Here is a 10,329-nt window from a genome sequence, read left to right on the forward strand (position 1 = left end):
ATGAAATTAGAACTTAAACTCTCAATTCAGCAAATCATCCCTATTCAGCAAAAGCATTTCAACACATGCTTAACTTTAAGCATAAGTTTATATCCTATCACTTTATTTTTTTAATGTTAAACATGTGTATAAACACTTGCCTGAATAGGAACAGATTTAACAGTGTGGTTGAATGTTTTGTTGCACAGCAGCTCACATCCTTTATTGCCTTACCTCTTGATTTCTGTTCCTGATTAGACTGTAAATGGGGCAGTGGCAGATTAAGGTAACCTCCCAACAGAAAAAGAGTTTCACCTTAAAACTGCCCCCAAATATATATTAAACACACTAAATCTTAAGAGAAACAGACCATGGTCCCGAACAAATTATAAATAGTAGTATGAAGTATATACAGTTTATCAGCATTCTCACAAACATCAATGCTTTGCCCTTGCCAAAAAGACACTGCCAAAGGCAGTAAATACTACATTCTCATTTTTCAAATTATAAATTTAAGTTTAATGTCAAATCCTCAGAATGCCAAACACAACTGGTCTCTCAAGCAGAAATACAAAATTTACATATTGCTCTGTCTGAACCGAGGCCTTTGGACATGATGGAGTGAAGAGGACTTGGGGGTAAAACATCTTGGTCACTTGTAGTTGGAAAATTGCTTGCAACATATTCTTCTAAACAAAGATTATGTCTGTCAAAACTTCTCTCTAATGCAATACAGAAAATGTACAATTTAGAGTGACTCCATACAATCCAATTATCCAAGAGTCACTGTAACAATTTAATGCCCTCGTGTGTTTTCATATTGTAACAGACTTTATGAAATACATATTTCCCATATATACCATATCAATCTGGAATTATTGAATAAACAGTCATTTCATTTAAAGCATATTACAGGAGTTCAAGGTTTCTTTTCCCCCTGCTGGATAAAGCTTACATTATGTATGGCTTTATTCCTTTAAGATTATATGCACTATAGTATGCATATGTCTTTCTAAAAGTAATTTAAACTGCAGGTGCAACACTATGACATCTACTAATTAGCATGACACCTCCATTTCAAAAGTTTCAAATAACTTTATAAATATGCACTCGATGGCACCACTAGCAAACATTCCCCAAAGCTTTCACCACTCTGCTCCTAGGTGATCAATACTCAGCAGGCTCTTTTGGTCACAAAAGCATCCTCCAAGTTGTGGACATGTACAAGGCACTTTGAAACGCAGCATAGACAGGTTCACATTTGAACAAAAAAGAGAAAAAGAGGTCTAGAGACCACTGTAAGAAAACTAGCAAAATGCTAAGAGTTACCTACTTTTTCTTTTCTTTAATATAAAAAAGTGTAACTGAAGAGATTCAATGTACAAATACAAAAAAATTGTGCATAAATGTACCATGATACTGTACATACAGTGTAAACCGTTCAATGAGAATGATTTAAATATACCTGTTCTTCTCCTGACCTGGAAGACACAAGAAAAGTTCTATAATCCTAGAACATGGGCATGAACAGTTTTTTGAGTGCCTGGATCATTAGCCAACAGTATCCCTGAAGATAAACAGAGCCAAATATTTATTTAATGGAAGTAATTATTCTGCAAGTTGCTGATTACCATAAACAAAGAGAAAAGTACAAGTCAAACCCAAACAACGTTAAATCCAGACAGAGGTCTTCCCATCTCCTGATTTGCTACTGGCACTGCTTTTGTTTGAGCTTGCTTTTGACTTCTTTTCTCGGGAAGTATTGGGATTGTTTTGGTTATTGTAAGCCTGGATTGCAAGGTCCAAGCGTTCCTGAGCCACTTTAATTTCCCTCTGCAGATTTTCCAGGTCAGCTGGAATGTTTTCTTCATTGCTCCCATACTGCTGTTCCTGAGCTATGTTGGCTTTGTTTTGCTTGTAAGCCATTTTGGCATTGGACAATTCAGTATATTGGATTTGATCTGGCTTGACTGCAATATTATAGCCAGGAGGAGCAGATGGTGTGTTCCAAGTAAAAGGGTAGTTATAGGTACCAGAGTCCTCCAGCTCTCTTCTTTTATTGTTTAGTGCGTCTCGGATAGTTCCAAATCCCAAATGGAGCATCTCCCAGACATTCAAAAATAAACATAGGCAGCTCACCCCATACATTATTAATAGAAAAATGGTCTTTTCTGTTGGCCTTGAAATGAAACAATCTATCTTGTGCGGGCATGGTTTCCTGCTGCATATAAACGTTGGGCTGACTTCAAAACCATATAAAAAATACTGACCAATAAGAAAGCCAACTTCAAACATAGTTCTAGTAAGAAGTTGTAGCACATAGATTTTCATGAGTCCATCCTCTCGAATTCGTCGCCTGCCATCATGTTTAGCTTTGGTGGGATGTGGTTGTTCCTTGTTCTCCTTCTCACTTTCTAGCTCTATTTCTGGGTACATCATCGGATCTTCTTCATGGTCACCCTCTGTCTCCTCCAAGCCACGATGCTGTTTCCAGCGCACTGAAAAGGGTTTACTTCTGGTTCTTTTGTCAGTTTCACCATGTTCAACCATTCTGGCAATTTTATGAATGGCATAGCCCAAATACATCACAGACGGAGTGGCTACAAGAATGATCTGAAACACCCAAAATCTCACATGTGAAAGAGGAGCAAAAGCGTCATAGCAAACGTTCTCACAGCCTGGTTGTTCTGTGTTGCACACAAACTTACTTTGTTCATCATAATAGATGGATTCCCCTCCAACAGCAGTAAGGACAATCCGAAAGACAATCAACACTGTCAACCAGATTTTGCCAACAAAGGTTGAATGATTGTGAATCTCCTCTAACAGACGGGTCAAGAAACTCCAACTCATGGTGGTTGAATTGTTTTATCTCAGAAAAAAAAAGAGAGACTATATTAAGATTTTTAACATGTGTCACCAGGATCAACAGTTCAACAAAAAAGCCTGAAAGACTAATCATTTTACAATAATTCTACCCCTGCACTCTTTCGCCATGTCACCTGTTATCCAGACCCTCTGCCAGCCAAAGTTTGCTTGACGAATCTTATAGTTCCTCTGCAGATTTTCAAAAAATCCACTACAAGTAAAGAGAAAAATGTGTGTAAGTACCAGTGCACAAGCAAAATCTGGTCTCAAAGGTATTTCAACAAAATAAATGAATAAACATTCTGATGCTCCTGTACTGTGAGTTTTAATAAAAACGACAGTTTAGACTTTTAGGCTAAGATTTTCAATTCAGCTTAAGGGAGTTGAAAGCCTATTTTTCATGAAGTTTAATAGGAGTTGGAAAGCCAATTCTCATTGTGTATTGTCACTAAAACACATCAAGGACTATCTTGTACACTGTTTCACATTTGCGTTAAAAAAAGATTTGAAAAAATATTTTTAAAAGCCATCTTTTTTTCATTGTATTATATGGTATAAGGAAAATTAAATGATGTTAGTCACTACTTCTTTACAGTAAAAGTAATGGTAACAGAAATGAATCATTGCTTTGGCCCCGAGTAGGATTTTATTCTATAGCTGATTCCAAACACTAGTAAAAAGTAAAACCATCAATGTGGAATTATCACATCCTGTTAGCGTATGTAGTGGGATTCAGCATGGACAGACACTGAGCTCGACGCTATTAAACCTTTTTCACAGTGATCTGGAAGAAAATACAAAATCACCGCCAAGAAATTTTGAAAATGACATAAGGATGTGAGGTACGGTAAGTACGGATACTGGCAAGCCAATCATACCAAGCATGCTGGGTTTCTTGATAAACTGGGTCTATTCATATAAAACGTGTTTTAATACAGCCAAATGCAAAGTTCTAAGTCTTGGAATGTGGAAGGCAAATTCATAAGCACAATCCATAAACGTATTCAGCTCTATTTAACGTCAGGCGGGTTTACTGCACTCATTGGAAATCTGTCCCAGAAATTTTACTTTCTAATTAGAAACCCTCTAATTTCCATGCTCTAATATTTATGGGCAGTTTATTCCCATATGTTTTTGTATGATTTAACCAAAACACAGATTATACATTAGTGAAACAGAAGTCACTGGGCTCAGTATAGGAGTATTTGAGGAAATGTAAGGGCCTGTGATATACAGAAGGTCAAGTTAAGTGATTGATTTAGCTTTAAGCTACATGAAACTAGTCATTGAGGGGTATGTACATTTACAACACTTGATGTACCGTGGTAGCTGGCCAATGAGCCACAAAATGTACAATTGCTTTTAAATGATGAAGGCCTAGATCCAGTTCGGTCACTTATGCACTTCCACCCAGGCACAGCAGTGTCTAAAAATTAGGTGCCTTGCCTCTCAAGGGTGATCTAAAGCGATGGATTTCAGTACTTGGGATCCTTATACAAACAATAGGGAGATACACAGAAGTATGATTCAAGATGAGGTACTTAGGCTCTCTACACAAAGGATAATGAATGACATAGTATCCTGGTGGTGAAGACATTTAATAGGCAGGAAAACCTGGGTTCCAGCCCCTGCACATAGAGTTATTTCCATATTTTAACTAATGCCTGTTAATACACAGTTAAACACTCCTGGTTTCCCCTTTCTTTTTTTGCTCTGACGTCATGACTCTTGCATTTTTAGCTGTGCAGCAGGCCAGCCTGAGCTGGAGGAATAGATGGCACCCCTCCCCCCTCCATCCCCAAACAAAACTCTTCTATAGTGTGGTGATTAGGGCACTCTTCTGAGAAACGGGAGGTATGGAGGTCATGGAACCCAGGTATCCAACTATCTGGGTCAGTGCTCTACCCAACAGGCTATTACATACAAAGTAAATGCAATTACTTGCTGGATTTTTCAGTGAAAGCGGCTATGGGTTTTGTGCTCTGTGCTGACTCCATTGCCATTAGCGTGAATTAAGAATTCTCCAAGAGTCTCAGCTGAATGGAACTATGCAAGGTGGACTTCAGGTTTCAGATTGCTTGAACTAGGTGACGTGTGGGAAAGTGCAGAAGTCCAAGTCCAGAGAACTTTTCAGCCCAAACTGAAGGTGCACAACTCTAAAGCAGGGTTAATCTGAATCACTCTGGAATTTAAGGGTACTTGTAGACATAAAAAACCCCCAAAACACGTCACTTTACATATTCCTGCGCCAAGCTCCCATGCATGCCCAGAAGAGGCAGCATGTGACTTCAACCCGGTTTGCCTGACATCTATAAAGATTGGGTGCTTTAGTGGAGCTTTTTTGGTGCTTTTATCTAATAGCTGATTAAATCAGCTTTAGCTAACAATACCAAAAAGCCCTGCTGAAGTGCTCATATTTACAGATGCTGCAGAGCCAGGCTAAAGTAATGCACTACTTCTTCTGGTAAAGCACTTTTTTTTTTAACGTCTGCAAGCCACCTAAGTGCCTAAATTCTCCCTAAGTCTTGGTTAAATTGCCAGCCTCTACAACATATTGTGGTAATAAGTTTACAAGTTAATCATACAGATTGTAAAAAAATAACTTCCTTCCATTTGCTTTAAATCTACTTCCTGGTAATTTAACTGCATGTCTGGTAGTTGTGGTATTGTGAGAAACTGTAAATTATAAATCCTTATTTACTTTCTTCACAATTTCTTCACATTTGTGGACCTCCATTATAGCTCCCTTTAGTTGTCTTTTCTCTAAGCAGAAATGTCCTAGCCTATTTTATTTTCTTTTTGTTCCTCCTTGCTGCTCTTCATTGTACTTTTTTCTAGTTCTTCCATATTTTTGGAGGTGGGAGAACAAAAACTGCATACAGCACCCAAGATGTGGGCATACCATTGATTTATACAGTGGCATAACAACATTTTCTGTTCTGTTTTCAATTCCTTTCCAAATAATTTTTTGATAGCTGCTGAACATTGGGCTGATGTTCTCAGAGAACTATGCACAATAATTCCAAGATCTCTTCTTCCTTCAATATTAACAGCTAATGTAGAGGGTATCATCATGTATGTGTATCTCAGGTTATTCTTTCCCACGTGCATCATTTTGTATTAAGCAATATCGAACTTTATCTAACATTTTGCTGCCCATTCACTCAGTGTTATGGGACCATGTCAACATTCATTCCAAATTCTCAGGAGTTGATAACCAGTCTTCTAAAACAGACCATTTTACAACAAAAGGAAAATGCTTAGTTTTAAAAGATACTGTTATCTGAAGTGTGGAATTTTTTTAGACGTTAATTATTTTATAAGCCCTTCAAATTGCTTCTTCTACCACCACAACTTGAACCCCTCCCCATTTTTTGTGGTTTTATAGTCACATTTTTAAAAATGTTTTTTTTCTCCTACTTTGTTGTGCAAAAGAAGAACATAATCAAGATTGGAACAGACTGACTTCACATGTGTCAAATGCACAAACACGTAGAAATACACTTTCTCTCTGATTCTGTCAGTAATTGTGATCTTAACTATTACAGGTCAAGCCAGCCAAAATTTAGCTCAGGTCTGTACCCCTAGGGCAGTCCTTAAGGAATCCAAGCAGGATTCAAATGAGATTGTGCAAAACATCTTCAAAGCTGATGACTGAAACACACCAGTCTCAACCAATTAGCATTTTCCAATTAAACTCATTTAATCAGAAAATGTCCAACAGGGTCTAATTAAAGTAACAACAAGAAATAAAACAATACAAACAGAACTATGATTTTTAAGTTGATCTTTACTGATCTTTTGAAACTGACCATGGTTACACAAATACACATTTCTGCCTTTCAAACATGCGAACTGCAGGCTTAGCTATGGCAGTAACCTTCACATAATGTACCGTTAATACTTCCCAGATTTGCTATTCTGGGAACATTTAACTCAATAACTCTCCATTGTTTCAAACAAAGGTTTATGGACATTGGCACCCATCTGAAAAAGGCAAATGTCAGCAATTTCAAATAATTTAAGTCATGCCAGAAAAGGCTTTTGAAGGAGACTTTCATTCTTTATATTTGTCATAAGTTCATAATACCACTTAAAGCAGTGGAGGCTGTTCTGTACAGGGAGGTTAAAAAATGCATGATCTTTATCTCTGGCAATAAGTTTGGCCTGAACAAGCCCCTCTGAATCAAATTTTGTCTAGCTATGTACCGTGGTCACCAACCTCCAAAAAAGAATCGGTGGACGTTCTAAAGGGACAATGAAAAACCAGTGGGGACTTTGTGAATCTACACTGTCGTAACTTGACCATGCCTAGTGAGGATAGAGCCCTCATGGACCTGTACCTGGCACTGAACTAATGTGAACTATCTGTAAAGTCTGCCTGTTCTCACCAGCTGTAAATCCTACTTAGGTATGGAGAAACTCCCCCTACGTATTATATTGGAACTTCCAGAGAAGTGTAAGGTAAGCTGGGCTGTCAACTCCCACAAATTTCATAAGTGAGCATTTAACTCACTTATAGTCCAGTCATATAGTAGGGAGGAGGCACATACACACAGTTATAAAAAACAACCATTAACAGAATGGCTACAGAAGGGGATTTCTTCATTAGCCACATTCTACTACACTCTCCAAATTAAATTAGATTCATTTCTGGTCTTCATGTCATATTTCATTTTCTTTTGCTTTCAAGCTATTTAGAAGATGTGTGCTGATAGGAAAAAAAAAACTTGGGAATTAATGGCTGATGAGTCTGTTGGTAATCCACAGAGGTTTCCAGAAATGCTGCATGAAATTTAAATGGGCCCAAAAGGCCAATCCAAATGAATAATGTATGATTATTCTTTCAAATCTCATTTATTTGAATACGAGAGAACACAAGATTTACAAGCATTAGGGAGGAAGTGTTTGTTTCACTTAAAAGTCTAAAAATCTTGTTGCTCATGCTCAATACAGGTTATTGGGTTCAGTCAAACCCAGTACGCCCCATATATTCTTGTCAATACACCACAATGGGATCTGTAATTCCAACTCAAAATCTTCCCACAACTAGACAAGCTCTTCAGCATGGAGGTTTGACAATGCTCACAAATGGAGACTGGAAGGAGACAACAAATTATTATTAAAGTTGTCTTCACTTGTGACATGAAATGGGATTTAAACCCAACTCTCCACCAACCACTGTACTATTAGCATTTACAATAGTACACAGTTGAAACAGATCGAGGTTAAAGCAATTGTACTGGATAAAATAAATGCAATGATTTGTTTTATATAACATTTCTGTGCAAGGATTCTGGTACTTAGGAAAACAAAAACAAAAACAAAAAACCCTACTTCTCAAATAACTGGGGCTATTCAGTCTATCTTGCAAGTTTCATGTGACATGAAGAGAACAGAGAAGAGTTCAAAAAAAGCCACAATGTCAATGTCAATTTGGAGAAGATTCCTGAACAGATATTTGACAACTTGCCTTATTCTGCCTTCAAATTCTGGGCATTTTTAACAAGGTTCTGTTGATTCCCTATCTCATCTCTCCAGCATCCATAGCTACATGATAAATTATTCGATATTAGATCCCATTGCCTATAAATAAGCCATTAAAATCTGGGGAAGGGAGCGATATAACCACGAGAAACTTGTGCTGTCAAAAAAATAAAGATGCCAAGTACATGTTTTTTATTAACAATCCACATGTACATATTTACCTTAGTAGTCATTTATACATATTATAAATAAAACAGATTAGAAGACAAACCAGAATTTGTAGCTAAGGAATGAATCCATAGTACCCTCTAAGTCAGTGGTTCTCAACCTTTTTTGTATCAGGACCCATAAACATCAGTGGCCAGTCCCGATCCAGTGCCCCTCACTCCTGCCCCGCTGCCCCGAACCCCAGGCCTCAGCCCCCAGTGTGTGGGGCAGGGGGTGGGTGTCTGGGGTAGGGGCAAGCAGCCTGCCAGCCTGCAAGGGAAAAGCCACAGTTTTCCATGTTGTTCTCCTTTGAAGGAGAATCCATTTTTAAAGTTTGTTTGCAACCCTTTCATATCTTCTTGTGACCCACTTCTGTGTCACGACCAATGGGTTGAGAAATGCTGCTCTAGGTAATACTAAGATGGAAGAAAAAGTGACCTTCAATTTAGAAATGTTCCCCTTTAGTTTAAGTAACATAGTTTACATGAAAGCACCACATACTTCATAATGCCCAGAAAGAATGCTGACATCCTCTGCAGATCACTGCAGGCATCTCAGAGCTTGTTTATGATGTGCATTGCCAATGTATTGGCTGTCAGTATCTGTACTGCTGAATGTCATAAAATAGGGAGGAACATGACACGCTCCTGTCTGATGGCTCTGAGCTCTACATTTAGTTCCATGTCTGCTGGGTATCACCTCCATTGTATCTGATTGTCCATATGGGTTCTCCATGCCTTCCCAAGTGAACCCCTGATTGGTGCCCCAACTGGTGCCAGGGTAATAAGATGTGCCCCATGCTGAACACTGGTGGGATGCAGTCACCAGTTGCATACTATGAGGATATGGGCGATACTGGGATGTTCCTGTTCATCAGATGTTTTGCAGGGGGTGGGGAGGGGGAAACAGGCTGACCTCAGCCACAGTTGAAGTGGGGAGCAGCATCACTATGTAGAGGCAGAAAGATAAATAATTTGTATGCCTGTAGCTGGGTGCAATTTTATTGTGTTCAGTAAAGACTGAAGTGAGAGGACTCAAGCTTGTGTGGCTGTGGAACCTTCTCTGGCCCCTAGGAGTGCTAGGAAGATTGGTGATGGCATAAGTAGTGATTTCTCATAGTTCACCAGGAGGCCCAATGAGGTGAGTAAAGAAAGGGTACAGATTTCATAGACATCAGGGCTGGAAGGGACCTCGGAAGATCATCGAGTCCAGCCCCCCGCCCAAAGGGCAGGAAGTCAGCTGGGGTCATAGGATCCCAGCAAGATAAGCATCCAGTTTCATCTTGAAGGTGTTCAATGAAGGCGCTTGAACCACCTCCGGTGGCAGGCTGTTCCAGACCTTGGGGGCTCGGACAGTAAAGAAGTTCTTCCTTATGTCCAGCCTGAAACGATCTTGAAGTAGTTTGTGACCATTCAACCTCGTCATCCCTTGGGGCGCTCTGGTGAACAAACGTTCCCCCAGATGCTGGTGGTCACCCCTGATAAACTTGTAGGTGGCCATCAGATCACCCCTGAGCCTGCGCTTTTCCAGGCTAAAGAGCCCCAGGGCTCTCAGCCTGTCATCGTAGGGTCTGCTTCCCTGACCTCTGATCATGCGCGTGGCTCTTCTCTGGACTCTCTCAAGCTTCTCCACATCCTTTTTGAATTGTGGAGCCCAAAACTGGACACAGTACTCCAGCTGCGGCCTCACTAAGGCCGAGTACAGGGGGAGAATGACATCCCGGGATTTGCTTGAGAAGCATCTATGGATGCAAGCCAGCGTTTTGGTCGCTTTACTAGCCGCCGCATC

The 10,329-nt window shown here is 39.5% G+C and overlaps 1 protein-coding gene across 11 annotated transcripts in view; it reads right to left on the minus strand.

Moving 5' to 3' along the window:
• Nucleotides 1–474: 474 nt before the first annotated feature.
• GJC1 (gap junction protein gamma 1) overlaps nt 475–10,329 on the minus strand; it is a 54,888-nt gene continuing 45,033 nt past the window's right edge. For 10 of the 11 annotated variants that reach the window (XM_025207332.1, XM_025207328.1, XM_025207326.1 and 7 more), the window contains 2 exons: nt 2,982–3,058; nt 475–2,851 (listed from right to left, as the gene is read on the minus strand). In XM_025207332.1, coding sequence (XP_025063117.1) covers nt 1,651–2,832 — 1,182 coding nt within the window. In that variant the 5' untranslated portion in view covers nt 2,833–2,851; nt 2,982–3,058 and the 3' untranslated portion in view covers nt 475–1,650. Of the gene's footprint in view, nt 2,852–2,981; nt 3,059–10,329 lie in introns of those variants that run through there. The other variant, XM_025207335.1, reaches the window with a different exon arrangement.

The sequence above is a fragment of the Alligator sinensis genome, unplaced genomic scaffold (assembly GCF_000455745.1).
Source record: "Alligator sinensis unplaced genomic scaffold, ASM45574v1 scaffold919_1, whole genome shotgun sequence".
NCBI classification, from domain to species: Eukaryota; Metazoa; Chordata; order Crocodylia; family Alligatoridae; genus Alligator; species Alligator sinensis.